At 42.6% G+C, this 20,646-nt stretch overlaps 1 protein-coding gene across 19 annotated transcripts in view; it reads left to right on the top strand.

Annotated features, from left to right (window-relative positions):
• Positions 1-20,646, top strand: part of PLCB4 (phospholipase C beta 4) — a 280,151-nt gene that overhangs the window by 240,537 nt on the left and 18,968 nt on the right. For all 19 annotated transcript variants that reach the window (XM_053284717.1, XM_053284727.1, XM_053284735.1 and 16 more), the window contains 6 exons: positions 1,971-2,175; positions 5,209-5,297; positions 8,251-8,401; positions 9,584-9,633; positions 10,780-10,845; positions 14,479-14,594. In XM_053284717.1, the coding sequence (XP_053140692.1) occupies positions 1,971-2,175; positions 5,209-5,297; positions 8,251-8,401; positions 9,584-9,633; positions 10,780-10,845; positions 14,479-14,594 (677 nt within the window). The remainder of the gene's footprint in view (positions 1-1,970; positions 2,176-5,208; positions 5,298-8,250; positions 8,402-9,583; positions 9,634-10,779; positions 10,846-14,478; positions 14,595-20,646) is intronic.

The following is a 20,646-nucleotide window of genomic DNA, read 5'->3' as shown; positions in this document are numbered from 1 at the left end:
GTCTTGGAGATGAGAAGATTAGTAAGGGGAGAAATAATAGCAATCTTCACTATCCGAAGGGCCATCACATAGAAGAAGGAATTGACTTGTTCTCTATTGCTCCTGAGAGCAAGACTAGAACCAATGGATTGAAAGTACAAGGAAGCAGATTCAGGGTAGACATCAGGATGAATGCCCTAACTGTGCAAGCTGTTTGGCAGTGGAACAGTCTTCCTCACATAGTAGTGGACTCTCCACTAGAGGTTTTCAAACAGAGGCTGAAGAGTCCTCTGTCAGGAATGTTGTAGAAGATTATTGCACTGAACAGAAGGCTGGGCTAGAAGACCACCAAGGTCCCTTCAGACTCTAAAATTACATCATTCTAGACCTCCACATGTATCCTAAGATTAGCTTTACTGTTCATAACTATCAAGACATTTGTGTCTTTGTGTCCTGAAGCTGTACACCATGAGGAAAAGAATAGCAGAGACTCTATGATTATAGGCTTTATAGTTTTACATTGTTTGCATGGTCCGTATCTGGAAGCAGTGACAGCCAGTGAGGGCGACGCTGGGGCGGCAGCAAGAGGTACCTTTTAAAAGTAATATCTGATGGTACTGCTGGTACCTGCAAGCTGCGTACAGCGGCACCCTGCCTGGCATTCCACGTAGCGGCTTCCTAGGCTCCAGCACTCACCTGGCCTCTGCATATGTGTGGAGGCCAGATGAATGCTGGAGCTGCGACAGCCATCTCATAGGAGGCTCATGGTGGCTTGCAGGTGCCAACTGTACTGTAGGTAATCACTTTCTAAAGGTACCTCTCCCCACCCCCCAATTCCACCCTCACCGGTCGCCACTGTCTTGGAAGAGAGGAACCCTTTTTGTTTCAATTAAAGAGTCCTCCACACGGAAAAAGGTATCCAAGTCCACCTTAGCAAAGTGGCTGAATGGTTACGTGGTTGAGGCATATATGGAAAAGGGGTGATTTCTCCACATTCCTAAGAGGAATAGTACTGATGGTGGGGCAGCAAGACTGACCCCTGCAGGACTCTAAAGGCAATAGCCATGAGACCAAGCAGTAGTCCCCCAGTGATGTGCTCTGGACCCTCCCTTTGAGATGGGATCGGATCTGAACCTTCCAGCAACAGCTCCTCCAGGCGACCAAAAGGGATATCATTATCAGTGGTATTGAAAGCCACTGAAAGAAGTTGAGCAGAATCAACAGGAATGCATTCTCCCTGTCTAATTCCCATCTTAGATCATCCATCAAAGTAACTGAGGCAGGTTTAGTCCCAAACTCAGGATGGTAGCCAGGCTGGACCGGATCATGTCTCTTTCAAGACTCTCTGAAGTTGAGCTGCCACCACCTACTGTATTACCTTGGCCAGGAAGGGGATATTAGACACTGACTTATAACTGCATAAAACAGATGAATTGAGGGAGAACGTCTTCAACAGTGGTCTCTAACAACCACCCCCTTAAGAAGTGTACATTAGTTGGTATAGCATGGGAACAATTTCAGAGAATGTAGCTGCTAAAAAATTGGACATTATTATTTAAATTTCAGTGTTGAGTAGCCAGATCAATTCCCCACCTCTCTAGAATTCACTGTCCCAGCCAAAAACCAATTTCATTTATTCATGTCACTCTCTGCTTAATGTCTTGCCCCAGAAATTTCCATAATTTACATTTTTTAAAATCAAAATAACAGAAACCTAGACTTCTTCAGTGGAGTATTTTAATACCGATCTTTCACTACACTGTATCTGTAAGCATTGTACATAAAATTAGGTACACGGTGCTACAGTGCTTCATAATGTGTTTCCAGAATGTAGACTAATATGACTGTAGAGACACAACCAGGCAGTACTCTGTTCTGTCATGACAGTATGAGAAACTGGCCATGAACTTCTGGATTCCTTCAAAAATCACAGTTATAGAATGTCTTATGTTGAAATTATCAATAGTCTTCTTTGTTCTTGGGTTTCTTAGGTCATTCTTCCAGACCTTGCAGTCTTGAGGATAGCGGTTTATGATGACAACAACAAACTCATTGGCCAAAGGATACTGCCTCTAGATGGCCTTCAAGCAGGTTACAGACACATTTCTCTTCGAAATGAAGGCAACAAACCATTATCTCTGCCAACAGTCTTCTGCAACATTGTACTCAAAACATATGTGCCTGATGGCTTTGGAGGTAAAAATTTGAACTAGTGCCTTGATAGCTTTTGTGGATTTTATTAAGCAAGAATACATTTTTCATTTTCCAATACATTCTATACTCCTGAGGATGAAGGACTTCTAAACGTCTTTTAGATCTTCATAAAATAATGGCAGTTGCAAAACAAAAATAAAAAAGACCAATCTTGGCTTATTTTAATCTACCTAGAAAGTAGATGCCTGGGGATGGGAGCAGCAGAGTACATATTTATGATGCTCAGGGATGTTGCACAGAGCCTGACACTAATCGAGGTTCTGTGTGACATCTGGACCAGTCTATTGTTTCATTGCATTTGCTTTGTAAACCACTTTGTGAGCTTTCTGTTGAAAACCAGTATATTACAAGTATGGACCTGCAACAAAAGTCACAATATATTGCTGGTGTGCATGTGTTACTTGGTTGTTGTTTTTTTAAAGTCAGTCGTAACACAAAGACCACAAAGATAAGAATCTTTATTCTAATTTGTGTCTTGATTCAGAGGCACATTTTATTTTTTCTGATTTCTAGGTTTTTGGGTGCTGGACACTGGCATTCAGTTTCTGTTCCTTTTCATTCAGCCCTAAGGTTTGAAGAGTTAATGGGTGGTGAAGCAACAGTTTAATGTTTTCATCCATATTGGCTGAGGTTGATCAGCAATAATGATCAGCAGATTAACAGACTCAGAGGCCCTTCACACAAGCAGTGTGAAGTAGGGATGTGCAAAAAATTTTGGGCACGGATAGATCTGTGCCCGAAACGAGCAATTTTGGGTGATTCGAGGCCGAACCGAATCACCCCCGATGCCCCCCGATATTTTTCGGGGCCAAGCCAAATCACCCGAATTTCGGGGCCGAAAAATTTGGGTGATTTGGCTCATGACCAATTTTTGGGGAATTTTTGAAGTTTTAGTGACTTTGGGGCAGTTCGGGGGCATAGCATGGGATCTGGGCAAAAATAGTGGGGTGGGGTGGTAGTGCCTAATGGGTGCAGGCTACCACCCCAATTTCAGGGGGATTGGGCAAAGGGCTGATTTTTGCGGAATTTCTGAAGTTTTTGTGTCTTTGGGGCAGATTGGGGCAGAAAGTGGGGCCCGGGGCAGAAGAGTGGGGTAGGGTGGTAGTGCCCAATGGGTGGAGGCTACCACCCCAATTTCAGGGGGATTGGACAAAGGGCTGATTTTGGGGGACTTTTTGAAGTTTTAGTGACTTTGGGGCAGTTTGGGGGCAGAAAGTGTATCTGCCCCCAAAGAGTGGGATGGGGTGGTAGATAGTGCCTAATGGGTGGAGGCTACCACCCATCCCCAATTTCAGAGTGATTGGGCAGAGGGCTGAATTTTGGTGAATTTCTGAGGTTTTTCTTCATAAGGTGCAGTGTGCTAGATTGATCCATTCATCATATTCTTAGTAAATGAGAGTGTGAAAAAGTGAAAGTGGGGTCATGAGAGTTGTTTAATTGAAAAAAATCTCATTTGCTATCATAGAATGAGAATTCACACCTCAGAAAATAAGGGAATAACATCCCTTCAGAAAAAACTTCTGAGGGGACGGGTGAAATTGGGGATGGGTGGTAGCCTCCACCCATTAGGCACTATCTACCAGCCCACCCCACTCTTTTGGGGCAGATCCACTTTCTGCCCCCAATCTGCCCCAAAGACACCAAAACTTCAAAAATTCCCAAAAATCAGCCCTCTGCCCAATCCCCCTGAAATTGGGGTGGTAGCCTGCACCCAATAGGCACTACCACCCCACCCCACTATTCTGCCCCAGGCCCCACTTTCTGCCCCAATCTGCCCCAAAGACACAAAAACTTCAGAAATTCCCCCAAAATCAGCCCTTTGCCCGATCCCCCTGAAATGAGGGTGTTAGCCTTCACCCATTAGGCACTACCACCCCACCCTAGTCTTTTTGCCCAGATCCCATGCTATGCCCCCGAACTGCCCCAAAGTCACTAAAACTTCAAAAATTCCCCAAAAATCAGCCCTTTGCCCAATCCCCCTGAAATTGGGGTGGTAGCTTCCACCGATTGGGCACTACCACCCCACCCCAATATTTTGCCCCTGGGCCCCTTTTTTTCCCCCGAATCGATTTGGATTAAATCCGAATCTGAACCGAATCAAGGGTGATTCGGGTGGCCCATATTCGGGCACAAAACAGAACACGGGTGATTCGGTTTGGGTCCCGAACCGAATCACCGAAAATCTGAATTGCACACCCCTAGTGTGAAGTGCCAAGAGGAGGTTTGCAGGGAGAGCGGGTTCGACCCACTCTCCCCGCAAACGATAACTCACCCATCACAGATTGCCTGCCCAGACAAGCGGTGGCTTGTCTGGCATGCCTGGCAGCTCCGGGGCTCGGGCTTAGGGAGCACTACAGCAGCAGGAAGCTGCATGGAATAGCGGGCACATAGGTATGGTCCTGTTCTACTCACTTTTAAAGGTTCCTCTTGCTGCCACCCCACGTGCCACCATCGAACCGGTTTGTGGTTGGGCCAAACTGGCACCAACCAGTTTGCAAAACCACAAATCGATTAGTATTTGAACTGCTGCACAAACCTAGGCTTGTACACATCTCTAATGCTAGACTAGATGGACCTTGGGCCTGATCCAGCAGGGCTGTTCTTAGGTTCTTATATTTGTGCTGCAGTTCAGGGAAAGCATATGCAGCCAGAGCTTTCATTCAAGTCTAACAGCAGCAACTTCAGTTGTTGAAGAAGTAATATAGTTTTCCATTTGCAAAGCAGTGGAAACTTCAAAGAAAACTTCAAGGCTGCATATCATGCTCCCCAGTGCACACACACAGCTTCTTTGGACCATGGCCATGCAGAGTAATCTTTCCTGTTTGGGGAGAATTGGCTGTACATTGCAGCACCTTTTCTAAATATACTGTAGCTTTTCACATCATTGGTCTAAGATTACATCGGCAATATCTGACAGAGTTAAGCATGGAGTTTTTGTTGAAGTTAAATGACACTTTTGAAGGGATGGGATCTAAAGTGTAAAATAGCTCAAATACTATTTTAATTTTCTTTTAGACATTGTGGATGCCTTGTCAGATCCAAAGAAATTTTTATCTGTCATGGAGAAAAGAGCAGACCAGATGAGAGCTATGGGAATTGAAACGGTAAGTAGTAATTAACTCTGGGTATGAAAAGTATTTGCATTTGTACTTAAAGTCTCTCTTAATGTAAGATTTAAACTATGAAAGCAGCTGACAAGTAATAAATGGGCTAGCTTTCCTTTTGTTAGCTTTAGGTAGATTCCATCATTACTACTTTTTGGCTAGAGGTGTATATTAAGGATATGCATTTCATTTTAGTTAATACAATAACCAAAATGCAATTTGCCCATTTAGTTTTAGTTATTATATTAACTAAAATTTAAATTAAAAGCAAACAAAAAACCTTTAGCTTTTATTGCCATGCAATCAATGGTCTGTTGTGGGACTGGGGTGCATTTGTATGTAGCAATTTAAGCTGAGAGGGAGGAGAGAGCAAGAATCATTATTGGCATCCCTGCTGACATTGCAAATGCATCAGGTAGCATTGTGACACACACAGAAACTCTGGTGTAGACCTTTGATTGTACCACAACTTGTGGGGAGGGCACAGTGAAAGCTATCACCACAAGGAACTGTTGGCTTGAGCTCTGCTCTACTACTAATTCTGTATGCAGAATGCCTAGAAGGTTTTTCCATCCAGCATTTGCTTCTCAGATCACTCCAAGCTCAATCATTTTTACATTTTGTCTCTGTGTGTGTTTCATTCATTCCTGCTTAGATTTACCAAGATGGTGTTCTGCTTTGATTGCAATTTTTTTAAATTGATCTCCACTCTGTCCTAGTCTGTCTGTTTATTTTCCTCTATCCCCTGTTCTTTCTATTCCTTTCCTTTTCCTAGCAGCTGCTCTTCCTGAAAGTTAACCTCAAGTTAACCCCAAGCAGCCCCCGGGCTTGGAATAAGTGGCACACTGCCAAGTCCTGGGGAAACATTTCTACTCTTGTTCACACAAGAGATGCTCTGTCTCTTAGGGATGTATGAACATCCCAATGTTCAGCCCAACAGGAGCTGAGTTTTTGCACACATTTCAAATGAGCACCCATAAAAGCTCAAGCCTTTTGCAGGAGGCCAGTTTGACCGCTCACAAACAGCTTGAACATACTCACAAACCACTTGCTGCTGCCACCTGTGCCATCCCTTGCCCCGAAAGCCAAGTACATGCTTTTGGGGAAGGAAAAAGTGGCAGTGCTCTTCCAGGACCCCAGTGGAGCATCTTTTCCCATTGGGGATTGAGACTCCCACTCCCAGAATTCCTGGCAGAAAACTTACGGTATTTGCATCATTTTCTTTAGTTAAAGGGCCCTCAGAAGCAATACCACTAATTTCCTATGGAGGGTTCTGGGAGTGTTGATCCCAGACCCTGGCAGTCTGTTGGGATCTTGTGCCCACAGACTCCTGCATATGCTCATCTCAATGAGAAAGAGACTCCCATATGTTCCTGCTTCTGCCTACTGCAGTGAGGATGTGTGTGAGAAAGACATTGTGCTCACATACTGCTACAGCTGCTGCCTCCTTGAAAGGGGTTGTGGAGAGAGAATGGTCATTGTGATCTCATGCTGGTGCTGTCCACCTGAGGGGAGGAGGGAGGGAGAGAGAGAGAGAGACTGACCTCTGTGCCTACACATTAAGCTGCCCTTTGCACCCCAGACCAGACAATTTTCTTTCGTCTCAAATGCAAGTTTCACCTCTCCACAGGCGAGCAGGCTGGCCCCACTGTCTACCAGGGCTCTCTGGGACACAAGATGCCCTCTTACCTCTGGCTGCCAGTGATCGTGTTTCCCTTTGCTGCATTTGCCTGCTGTCTGCCATTCATTTTACTTATGAACAAGAGACACTGAAGATTTAGTATTGCAGACCGCTTTGGGAGAACTTGGTCCTGAAAGATGGAGCATAAATACATATGAACAGGTTTATACTTGAGGATGAGAAGGCATCAGAGAGCCAGTTTGAGAAGGACCGCAGGGTTGCCACCCCGCTCACCTCCGCATAGAAAGAGGAAGAAAGCTAAAGATCAATTGAAAATGAAAACTAAATTAGGAAAAAGTAAAATAAAATTCAAAACCAAACCCAAACTAAAACATCATGTCCTGCATACTCTTAGTATACTTAGTATATACACTCTTACTATATATTTGTGTTATAGAAGGGGAGGCAAGTGATAAGTAGTTGAAAATATTTGTAGCAGACTAGCCATGAAACCAAACTAAGGCCTAGGCAACTTGTGGGTCATCTGCAGATTCCTAGGTACTAAGAATCCCAAGAATTTAAGTTTGTCATTGTAAATGAAGACTTTATAGTTGTTCCAGTAAGCTTAAATATATTATATGAAAATGTCCAGTGGTGGTTTCAGTGCCATACACACACACACACACACACACACACACACACACTCTTGCTGTAAGATTTTGTGATTAGCTTGTTTTTTCCACACAATTTGTCTAGGGGCAATAAGATCTGATGGGTCTTACTTTAGTGCATAGGCACAAACAGTGGTTTGTGCTACTGTAGCTTAAATGGCATTTGAATTTTGCCATGTGATACAAAATCGTGCCCTTATTATCCAAAATCAGATGCTTGGAATGGAATGGAATCTTTATTACAGTCATCGGCCAAATTAAAAAAATAAAAATAAATAAATAACACAATAAATAAGTAGTAACCGCTAGCAATCATAATTTAGCCAGTACTTGCTTGCAAAAATAAAAAATAAAAATCAGATGCACATTTTACAATGTATCTGGCTCTTACTTTGTACGTTACTCCTGTCACCGTTGTGTGACTACTTTTGTGTGGCACTCAGTGCAAAGCTGATGGCACTATATCAGTCATGTTGATTGGTTGGCTGGAAATGTGTTATGGGTCTGGCAATAGCTTCCAGGTATGCCTGTGCTATGATGCTGAGGCCCCTGAGCTTTGCTCTGTGCAGTTATTCTGAACATGATTTTCTCTGACTACTCAGAATCTGTTACCCCCAGTTCCAGGTTTCTCAGTGGTGTTAACAGGCCTTGTTTCTTGCAGAGTGATATTGCTGATGTTCCAAATGACACTTCAAAGAATGAAAAAAAAGGCAAAGCAAACAATCCCAAAGCAAATGTTACTCCTCAGACTAGTGCTGAACTTAGACCAAATACCACTTCTGGTGTGGGACCTGGAATGGAAGCTAAGAAAGGTAAAAGTGCATCTGGAGTTGCTCAAAGGCTTCGTGTAGTATCCCTTTCACCCTTTATAGTAATTGATGGTTATAGTTTATATCAGGTGCACAACTCAAATGCTGCGGTCAGCTGAAACCAACCATGACTTGCCATGTGGGGGCAGAGCTCAATTTTAAAACATAAAATTATATTTAAATAATCAAACAATATTTAAATAATTTTATAATTTAAAATAGTTAATAATTTTGATTTTATTTTTTATTAGTCATTTTTTGACTTTTTAATAGCTAGGGGAGGGTGGACCTGTGTTTCACCCCCCCACCCCCCGCAACCCTTTGTAGGGCTCTCCCAGCAAGGCTGCAAGCCGGCCTTGGTGAGCTGGATAGGGGAAAGGGCAGCAGGAGTGGTGGTTAGGCAGCATGGAGCTGGGGGTATGGGTGCCAGTGCTGCTCACCCTCTCCGCCACCGCTTACCCTTGTTCCCAAGGCCCTCTGCCACTGTTGGGGCTGGGAGCTGGCCCTGGCAAGTGGGTGGGGGAAAGTGGGGCAGTGGCAAGGGCCAGGCGAGAGCGGCCACTGCCACTCTCCCTGGCTTCTAACCCCCTCTGCTGCCATCGGGGCCGGGAGCCTTCTAGGAATGAGGGTGAGCGTGCACCTTGTGTCTCCATCAGGGTACATGCACGCCCTCATTCCCTGGAAGCTCCTGTCACCGACTGTAGCAGAGGGGCTTGGGAGTCAGGGAGAGTGGTGGTGGGTAGCATGAGGTGACAGTGCCTACCCCTGCCCCAGGTCCCACAGCCCCTTGCCATTTCTCCTGCTGCCCTTTCCCCCGCCCGCTTGCCAGGGCCAGCTCCCGGATCCCAACAACAGAAGAGGGGCTCAGGAGCAATGGTGAGCAGCAATGTGAAGGTGGCCTGTGGCAGCCGTGCCCGTGCACTCAGTTCTACAGCCTCGCCACTGCTCCTGCCGCCCCATCACCCACTTGCTCATCAGGGCTGGCTGGCTCCATGGCGGGCCAGCAAAAACGTGCCCATGGGCCGTACGTTGTGCAGGCCTGGCTTATATAAAGCATCAGTGTGAAATATATTTTGCCTTCTTTTAGTCTAATCAGCACCCCTTTGTGACAAATTTGGATGACTTGCTATAAAATGCCATTAAAATACAAATAGCTACTAGATAGTATACTGTTCTCTTTTTTAGGTATAGACCTCATTCCTCAAGTGAAGATAGAGGACTTAAAGCAAATGAAGGTAAGTTAGCAATAACTTTCTAAATAATGAGAACAGGAAGCTCTCAATTGTTTGTTGGGTATAAAAATAAAACTGAAATCAAAATGTTATGAAAAGCCCATCAGCCTGCATTGTTGAGTTGGTTTGGCTCTAAATCATACTGGGTGCTCATTAGGCAGGCGAAAAGGATTTTCTTGGCCACCCTTTATTTGCTTCAGAATTCCAAATAGCTGGCATTATGGCCACATTTTGGGACAGGGGGATTATCACACCTAGATCTTTGGGGGGACTTTTTAAAATGGTGGAGGTTGGTCCGAAAAGACACTGGATATAGGAAACCTGCGTGTTTCTTTTCTCCTACTCTTTCTCCTTCTACTCTTCTACTTGGTTTCTGCTGTGGTATATAAATTGGAAGATAGCAAAATGAACAAGAACTGCTGAACAAGTGCAAAGCATTTCTTCTCATAATCCACATGAAGTAGACGGATTGAGGAAAGCCAGCAGCCAAGTCCCCCAGGATTCCACATCAAATTCCTGCATGAATTAGTTGGTTATATACCAATACCTGATTAGATATATAACTTTCTTGCGTTTTAAATGTTGTAATCAAAAGCATAATATATCTTAAAGACAATGAGATTGTTCTCACATGCAGGCAAAGCCTGGTTAGGGAAGCCCAGCCCGGTTTTACCTGCATGTGAGAACTGCCAGGAGCTACATGGCTCCCAGTGGCAGCACAGTGGCAAACCCGCAAGGGAGCCCTGGCTGTTAGCCTGGGCTAACTGGTCGTGTGTCAGTGCTGCGCAGTTCCGTGCAATACCCACACACCAGCAGCCTCCCGGCCGGCGTCAACACACTCACCATAATGCACCACACACTCATGCAGTGCATTATGGGAGTTCCAGGGGCCTTCCAGCCCCCAAACCTCCCTGCTGCCAGCGGGAGCCAGCAATCGTCTGGACAGATGATCCGCCTGCCCAGCAACACGGAAAAGATTGTCTGAGGGGGAAGTAAGCTTTTTGAGCCTTCCTTCCCTTGCCTCTTCAAGCCCTTCTCACGGATCGTGAGAAAGGGCTCAATGTGCACTGATTTCATTCGCAGGATTCTTATGATTTCAGGTGTTTTGAAGAGAAATTAATCTAAGTTTGTTTTTTGTGGGGGGAGCAGGCATACGTCAAGCATTTGAAAAAACAGCAAAAAGAGCTGAGCGCTTTAAAGAAGAGGCATGCAAAGGTATGGTACTTCTTCATGAATTTCAAATAGTGAGCACCAAATTTCTGTTTTGGAAGATGGGATACCAGAGCTGGAGGAATTTATTATTATATTCAATGGCAAATTTATAGATCCAAACAATTAGGCACTACCACTCTGTATTAAGTATGACTGTTACATTTACCATTGACGATATGGAACACTTTTATTTATTTATTTTATACATGCATACATACTGCCCTTTGTCCAAAGACCCAAAGGTGGTTACCAACAAGATAAAAACAGCAATAAAACTTCAATAAAAGCATACTGATAAAAGAAAACAAAAACATAGCTACATTAAAAAGATAGCTGGGACCCTCTCATTGGCCAAATGTCTGTATAAAAACAGCATTGTGGGGCCAAGCAAAAGTCACCCAATAACACCTTCTGGACCTGACCCTCCAAGTAGGACCCTCCAGTCCAAGGCTGTGACCTCTCAGCCCCAACTCTCTTAGCTTAAATAAGCTCAATAAGCTGCACCATAAATAAGGGCCAATCATCTCACACCTAAACTTCTGTGCATGTGGAAAACCTATGCACAGCACCCTACGTTCTATGAAGGAAGGGCAGAATACAAATACCATATGTCTGCTCCTTGTCTTCACTCCTATCTATTCCTCTCTTTGAAATCCAGATGGTGGTGGTGGTAGTTGCATTTTATTTTAAACACCTTTTAAGAGGCAAACGTGATAATCAACTTTACAGGAAAACTCTAGGAAGTAAATATGATGGCAAGAAGGGAATTCAGGAAGTGTCCATAGAGCCATTTATAAGAAACCACTGACTGCCAGGGGTGAGGGTGTGGAAGTGAAAGTACCTCAAGCAAAAGAGAGTTGTTTTTACAGCATTTTTGGTAAGGTGTGTGTTTGTGGGAGTTCTTTATTTTTTTAACATACATGCTTGCTGTTTCAGTCAAACACCTCCCACATAAAACTGTGGTGATATGGTGCCTAGCGTGAGGGCTATACGCCATGAAAAAATGTCTGCAAATATCTATATATTATTCAGATGAAATAGAAGGACAGAAGCATGAGTGTGGATGCTGTAACGTTCAAAAAAGAACTGGGAGGTATGGAGAGAAGCAGGAAGGAGTTTACAGGTGTGAAACATGCTCACCTCCCTACCCCACCCATCAAACTCCTTTTTTAACTTTTCAGCATCTGTACAAATGCAGGAAGCACAGCATTTCATCTAGGTAACGTTCAGACCTGCCCTTAGTCTTTTCCACCTCAGGGATTTCTCTGTTCTTACTACATGCATAAGAGAAGTAGGCAGGATTATCTGGGGATGTCTAACCTTGTCAGAACTACATCAGTCTTCTTTTCCTTAGTAGTTGCTGTAATGTGCCTAATCATCATGTATATCCCCCAGTGAAGCTCACAGCTTGCTGATGATCAGATTTGCTTGAAATCTCTCTGGAACAGGAATGTCTGAGTTTCTTCATATGACTCATAGACGCTACACATGACTAGTTTTCCCAAAGGTGTAGTCAACATCTGTGGAATTCAGTTTTCTTTTTTAATGCTAGAACTTCAGTGTGTTGGCCTCAGTTCAGTTTACACAGTATTAAGGTGAATGTGAAATTCTCCTAGTAGACTTTGTAAGAGAGCCTGCACAGATTAAGTAACAACTCCTATAATAGCATTCAGGGCTGTCATATGCAAGGAGATCTGCAGTGAAATTTATTATTCTTTAAAAAATTAAAATATATTCTTTAGGTTTATATACTGGTGTGTCAGGTGATGCATATTGTAATTAATGTGACCCAATAACCATAACTTGTCAGTTAATAAAAGAACTGCTTATTCCACATTTTATCCCTAATGGTCAGTAGTTTAATACTACAGCTTTGACTGCCAGATAATAGGAGAGTAGTCACCACAATCATGTTCAGTTAAAATGAGGTGAATATAAGTGACAGATTTCAAGCTGGTTGAGTTCCAAAGCACAAAAATCCTAGGAAAAAGAATGTAAGAACTGGCTTGTTAGACTCAGCAAAGTTCCATGTAGCCATTGTTCTGTTTCAGACAATAAACAGCTAGATTATTCTGGAAGGCTACAAGCAAGCATGAAATGAAATGATGCTCCCCTATTTGTTTCCATTATTAAATGTTAATATATGGAAATGGTATATAATAGGTACCTTCATAAGTGGCACTCTCCCCTTTACAGATCTGCATTAGAGTAGTGTATAATCAGTTATACTACTATCCGTTTTTGTATTCCTGAAATCATTTGAACTGAGTGAATATAATACAAACCAGAACTCAATCCTTTGTGTTTGTACAAAGCTAAAACGAATACCAGTGGCATGACTGTACCAAACTGAAGATAAATTTTAGATCTTGGAATATTATTCCTTCTTCTTTGGAAAGAAAGGGGTGTCAGGGCCACGAAATATGTAAAGTGAGAAAGTGTGCCTTGAATTCTGAAAATATTGTGTTCTTCTGTTTGAACCAATCTCCTGCCTAAATTAAGAGATTGATATAGAACAGAAAACTGAATGTCATTTTAAAAAAATATGTTCTCAATAACACAGGAAACTGCCTTATATTGAGTCAGACCATTGGTCCATCTAGCTCAGTATTGTATACACAGACTGGTAGCAGCTTCTCCAAGGTTGCAGGCAGGAATCTCTCTCAGCCCTATCTTGGAGATGCCAGGGAGGGAACTTGGAACCTTCTGCTCTACCCAGAGCAGCCGGACCCCCCAAGGGGAATATCTTACAGTGTTCATGCATGTAGTCTCCCATTCAGATACAACCAGGGTGGACCTTGCTTAGCAAAGGGGACAATTCATGTTTGCTACCAAAGCCACCTAATGGCACAGCAGGGAAGTAACTTGCCTAGGGAGCAAAAGGTTGCTGGTTTGAATCCCCACTGGTATGTTTCCCAGACTATGCGAAACACCTATATCGGGCAGCAGCAATATAGGAAGATGCTGAAAGGCATCATCTCATTCTGGGATAAGATGATGGGAATATGGCAATGCTGATGCGAGAGATGACAATGGTAAACCCCTCCTGTATTCTGCCAAAGGCAACCACACGGTTCTGTGGTTGCCAAGAGTCGACATCAACTCAACGGCACAATTACACACCAAAAGACCCGCTCTCCTCCTCCTAGTTATCCAAATACATGGTACAAATTTTAAGTTGAAAAATTTATAGTGTAGTTATAAAACACTTAGTTTTGAAAAAAGGTGCCACCCATCTCTCTGAAATGTGTATTTAAAGAATCAGTATTCTCTTTGGAATACTGTGAATACTGTCTCTGAGCTGGGTGTTGATACAGTTATATAGAAAAGATGCCCTAAGTGGAATTTCTTACTAAGTATAATAATAATATCCCAGAGACCAATGAACAGGAATTGAAAATGACAACAGAAAGCTGATAGTTGATTTTGCTGTCTTGGCTGGTGTCTCAGTCTCTATGTATGGTGCTTCACTCACACATGGGGAAAGTTCCTATGGTTATTTACTGCTGAAGAGTTAGAATTCATAACGTCTAAACCCAGAATTGCTTTTTCTGACCTTCATTTTTATATGCTGTTACATACGTTTAAATGTCTCCTTGCCAAACTGCAACCTGATAAACGACTTTTGTTTTTCAGGAATATAGTGTTATGCAAAAGCTGCACTGCACACAAGTTGACAAATTAGTAGCACAATATGACAAAGAGAAGCTGGCTTATGAGAAAATCCTTGAAAAGGCAATCAAGAAAAAAGGGTAAAGTATTTTAAAATGACAAAATTTGAAGTAGTTTCTAATGTTAGGATCAATCAATCAATCCTTTATTGCAGTCACAGACCAGAACAGTTTACAAACAGAAGCCCAGCAAAATAAACTGACAAGGTTATGATAAAGTGGCTTTCCCAATGATAGATCAGCTAGAAATGATTCTTAATGAGCTCCTGGTGAATTTTACTGGCTACTAAACAGAATTTAGCCACATTATAAGAGCTTGAATCATTCCGGTCAGTTAAAAGTTAATTGAGATAAAAAGATTTTGTACAACCTCAATGAAAGCTAATAAAAGGAGTTATATATATTTATGCCATGTATCTCGGTAAAATTGACAATAAAAGAGCACATGTGCCATTGCTTCAATCTCTCCCAAGTTGTGGGACAAGTACATTCTTTGTAGGGGATTTTCTTGTATCTCCCTTCCAAGACTGCTGTTTGCAAGGCATTGCAAAGTGCCTGTGTCAAAGCTCTGTGATATTTTGGTACAGTTATCAAATTTAGATATCTAGCAGGGTTAAAGCTCAGAGCTTGGTGGCCCAAATTGACATGAACAGGAATAGAGCCCTGGTCAATTTGACGCTCCATATCATATATCCTTTGCCTGAGGTTGGCCTTAGCATTTTCATACCCCATAGTTATCAGTGCAGAAGGGGAGAAACCGTAATGATGCAGCCTTTCCTCCAACTCTCTTTTCCACCTGGAGTGGTAGGTGTCCATTAGCACAAATGGAGCTAAACCTACGGGGTGGAAAACCATCTTTAGTCAGCATTCAAAGATATTAATCCATGCTTTGGCCTCTACTTTAAGCAGCCCTGCTTCCAGAGGAAGGACAGCACTAGGCACACACCGGGGTACTTGAAAAATGTTCCTCAGGAATTTAGATTGCACGGATTTCACCTCAAAGAAGTTAGAGTACATACCAAGTTGGGTTCCATAAAGGAGCTGTGCTCGTACTTTAGCCGAAAAAAGTTTTATCGTGGAGGGGATAAATTGGGTGCCCCTAGAACGGTGGAAGGATTGAATTGCTTGTGCACTCTTGTGTGCATTCTGCCTTATGTGTTCTCTGTGTGCACCCATTCTTCCTGAAGCCTGGAAGATTACACCAAGGTGTTTGAAATACTTAACTTGTTCTAACCTATGCCCATTTAGTGACCAGTTCTGAATATTAGGTCTCTTTGCAAACACCAAGATCTTAGTTTTGTTATAATTTATTTCTAAAGATAGTTAGCAAGAGAGCACAGAGCTCTTAAAAGATACTGGATAGAATACAACACAGTCATGTGGCTGTGCTGCCCTTAGCATAAAGCAAAGTGAAGCAATGGCTTTCAGCACAAGATTTCAGAGATGCTGCCATTTTCCTGCCCTCAACTTCCATTTCTTATGCCTTGTTCTCACTGAGGTGGTCAACCTTTTTCTGTTCTCTTCAGAATGTTGATGGTGGCTTACAGAAATCTGTGCTCTGTCATTAAAAAATTCCTCTCCATAGGAAACCAGCCTTTTGTCTAAAATGCTAAGCTAGAACCCTTCTCTCTGACATGATAGCTTCTTCTGTGTGGAGATATTTTTTTTTAAATAGTTAAATGAGCCCCTGTCTACAATCTGAAGCAGTTCAGCTTGGACACAGACTTACCACCTGTCAGTTACAGATGCTGTCAGTTTGATACTTTTTACAGTTCATGCTGTAGGACATGGGTTGTAAAAAACATTGACCAACTGTGCTTCTTCCAAAAGGGAAAACTGTTTTTGTGGACTGTTGGATGCCCAAAGGCCATTAGTCCTGTGTAGATGTTCAGACAAGGTAGAAATGAGTGCAAGAATGGGGAGAATGAGATTGCATCTGCTAGCCCCTCCCCAGATTTCCATTATGGATTCAAAGTTGTTCACAGCAGCCTGCATGTGTGCCCTCCAATGCATATAGGCTTAGAACGAGCAATTTTGACTTTCTATATTTGCAGAGTCCAGATAATACCTTCAGTGCCACCATATATTAGGATGTATGCATGGAGACCAGGGGCAGGACTGGGATGTGCAATTCTGTTCTCTCCCCATCCCCATGTGTTCATTTCTACCACATTTGAACATCTGCAAATGGTTAATGCTATTGCTTTTTATGTGCGTTTTAATTGTGTCATATTTCTAAGTCGGACTTCCCCATGCATATAGATGTCATAAGAATTATGTGAGATCAAACCAAAGTTCCACCTAGTCCAACATCCCGTTTTCAACAAGTGGCCAAACAGCTGATTTTGGGAAGTTCACAAACTGGGCCCCATTTATCAGTTGTAGCTAATAGCCATCAATGGATCCATTATTTATTTGTCTAATCTTCTCCTAAAGTCATCTAAGGCAGCAAAATTCACTGCATCTTTTGGCAGTAAATTCCACAAGAGAATTATGCATTATATGAAGAAGTACTTTCTTTTGTGACAATAAGCTGCATAATTTTCAGGGAGGAGAATATAATTATACATTTCTCTATTGACAGATGGGCTAAGCACCTAGTGCACTAGAGCAGTGACTTCAGCTGTACATTACAAGTGCTATTACATGTCTCAGAGTCTCAAAGGAATTGGTGCATTCATGTGTGCATTCACAGATGCCCATGTGTTCAGATTCACAGATGAATGAGCAGTATATTTATTCTGCGGGGGGTGGGGGATGGGAAATACCTATGCTGGCTTCTGTGGGTTTTCTAGATCTGGTCATATGAGGCCCAATCTAGATGTGATGGGGGCACTCATTTGCTCACTTTTCTGCCTTGTTCACATTTAAAGCAGGGGTGGAGGCTTGCTTTTTAACATCAGAAGGCATTTGTGGGTGGGGGGATCTGAACCCTCACCAAGCGAAATATGTTAATTCAGGCAGAGCTTCACACTGGCTCACTTCCGATATTGAAGTCATGCTGGGAGAAAAGAACCTGAAGTAAAGAAGCATGTGGAGGCAAGAAGGGTTCAGCTCCCTCATCCACACAGATCTTTTGGTGTAAACATTAAACACACTAGATGCGTGAACTACAAGGCTGGCTGTCCCTGCCACATCTCTTTTGGCTCGGAAACATCGATATACAGGTGGCCCTTGTTGTCCATGCACTCAGTATCTGCAGTTTCGCATATCTGCGATTGGGTCTTAGAGACACCGTTTCATTAGAAAATTGGGCGACATTGTGAGTGGCCATAAATGACCAGAAATGACTTCCAATGTCATTTCCAACCGCCATTTTCCAGCAAAGAAGCAGGTTTGTGGTGCGCGCTCTCTCTCTCTCTCTCTCTCTCTCTCTCTCTCTCTCTCTCTCTCTCTCTCTCTCTCTCACACACACACACACACACACACACACACACACACAAATTTAGTGTCTATTCAACCATTTTTGGGGTTTGGGGGGGGCATTGCTGGAGACCTGGAGAATAAAGTACTGTCCTTTCTTCTCTTATTTCGTCCCCCCTTGCTTTTTTGGCCTTTTGCGGTTTTGCGGGGGGGGGGGGGGGGGGCTATTGACCCAAGGTTTTATTGTCTGCAGTTTCCCTATTTGCACCTATAGGTGAGAACAGAACCCCACAAATAATGAGGGCCACCTGTAAACTAACCTTCCTTTATAAAATTGTGAGGCTTACTAGGAATGTTTGTGGAGCACTCTGAATCTTTAAGCACTATATAAATACTAAGTATTGTTGCTTTGTATGAGTGTCATAACATAAGAGAAGGAATCTTAGGAAATTTATTTCACATGCAAGAGCACTTATCAGTGCTGCAGTGTGTATGCTTAATTTAGGGTAAGCTGGCTGGGAAGCCTGAATTTTACCTCTTTGAAAAACCCAACATTTGCAGTTTATTTTTTTAAAATCAATAAGGGTTTTTTAAAGGACATTTCGTATTGGTCTAAAGTTCTTATTAGATAAAAAGTAAAATGGAAATTTAAAAATATCCTGTTAGAAGATTTGTATTATGTGCCAGGATCATAAATACTGGACTAATCGGACTGATCCTGCCTCCAGAGGTTGAACCTTCCAAAATGTCAAACCCATGACACATGTCACTGCAAAGCTATCTACCCTGTGAATACAAAATCAGTGATTAATCCTCCCAGTGGTCCAGAGGGAACACGGAGTACACCAGCTTTTATTCATTTTTCAGTATGGTCCTTCAAAGAAGGCATGTTAGCGGATCAAGCTTTCTGTGAATATTCATGCTAAAACTGCTTTTAATATGCAGTACATTTGAATGTATTTATCACATTCTCTGCCTTTAAAGAATTTGCACCCAAAGCAGTATATAACTGCAGTATAATAATAAATATATGTGTATATATATACATTTTAAAAGTAGATGCAGCCAAGGCTAACAGTAACTACAATCAGGTCAAATTCTGTAGAGATGAAAACAAAAATAGCCTGCACAGGTCAAGCTTTACATCAAGGTTACATTTTCACCTTGAGAAGGAAATCCAGGAGAAATGAGAGCCAGACACACCTCCATTAGCAAGTGTTCCACATTGTGTTTGTCATTCAGCGAAGGCATCACCATATTCGCTACCTCAAGCAGCTATCACATCCCTAAAGGATGGGCCTTCCTCATAGATCTGAGGGAGTGTGGAGGTACGTATGCACAAAGGTACTAATGAAAGTATACAGGCCCCAGATTGTTTAGGGCTTTGAAGATCATCACCAGCACCAGCACTTCGTATAGGCCCAGAAAATGATAAACCAGTGAAGCTGAAGAAGAGTAAATAGATAGACTTCAGTTCTGATGAGAACTGTCTCTTTGGGCAGCATTTCTCACCTGTAACAAAATGCTGAGGATGTTTCCAGATATAGCTGGAAAGTAATGAGCATCTCACATGCTACCTATCGCTTTAAACCACCAACTCCACATGAAATCGACTTCCTGAAAAACTTACACATGTTTTACAGAGGCAGCCCAGGCTTCTCCTTGACTTTCCCCAGTTACGATATGTGTTGGACTCCTAAGAACGAGATCCCTAGGTTAAACACCTTTCCATTTGATATGTTTTTACTTTGTCTTTGTCTTACTTTGGGGAGGTAGACTGTTTTTGTGTTGCCTTCTGAAAATTTACTCAGGCTGAAATTAGACTTTAGGGAGGTGATGTTCTCCCCCTCCCTCACAGCAACATCTAGTAAAATTGCCCCTATGTCCTGGTGCCAAACATGGTGTGTTTCCTTGGCCTGCATCATTGGCTGCTGGTGGCAAAACAGAGAAGTGTACATGAGACCTGTTATGTTTCACTATGTATTAATGAGGAGGAAAGAGAAAACGTAATAGGGCTGCCATTTTTGGTGTAGTTCTTAATACCACCTTAAGAACATGGAAATGTGGGGCTTAATGGCAGGGTGAACCACAGGAGGACAAGCTGATTGATTTTTGTTATTAAGGATTACACATATGCTTTAAAATATTCCACTAAAAATATGCTAAGCAAAAAGCTTAGTTTAAAAAGTTAAAGCTTAAAAAGTTAAGCTTAGTTAAAAGCTTAGCAAAAAGCAATATGCTAAGTTACCCCTGCTAGCTTGGCAAAGAGGCACCTTTTAACTTGGTGATTGTCTTGATTTAGCAGGGGGAGAGTAACTGGCCCTATCCACCCCCAGCACAGGACCTCCAGTGACTGTTGCTGGTGTCTGTCTTATGTTTCTTTTTAGATTGTGAGCCCTTTGGGGACAGGGATCCATCTTATTTATTTATTTATTTATTATTTCTCTGTGTAAACCGCCCTGAGCCATTTTTGGAAAGGCAGTATAGAAATTGAATATATAAACAAAATAAATAAATAAAAATTATAGCTTACTAGCAATTATTCGATAAGCACTTTGGCACTTCCCCCCCCCCCCCACTCAGTTCTTTTAGCAACTTAAATCTTGTCTATGTGAAGACAGTACTGAGCTAGATAGACCAATAGTCTGACTCAGTATATGGCAGTTTCCTATGTTCCTAACCATCTTTAATCTCCAGAACTGGGCTGCCTCATTGAATCAGGTTGGCAGGGGCACGCTATGTGCATGTTGCCACTAGCCCTGGAAAAACA

The sequence above is a fragment of the Hemicordylus capensis genome, chromosome 1 (assembly GCF_027244095.1).
Source record: "Hemicordylus capensis ecotype Gifberg chromosome 1, rHemCap1.1.pri, whole genome shotgun sequence".
NCBI classification, from domain to species: domain Eukaryota; kingdom Metazoa; phylum Chordata; class Lepidosauria; order Squamata; family Cordylidae; genus Hemicordylus; species Hemicordylus capensis.
This window is presented reverse-complemented; position numbering and strand designations above follow the sequence as displayed.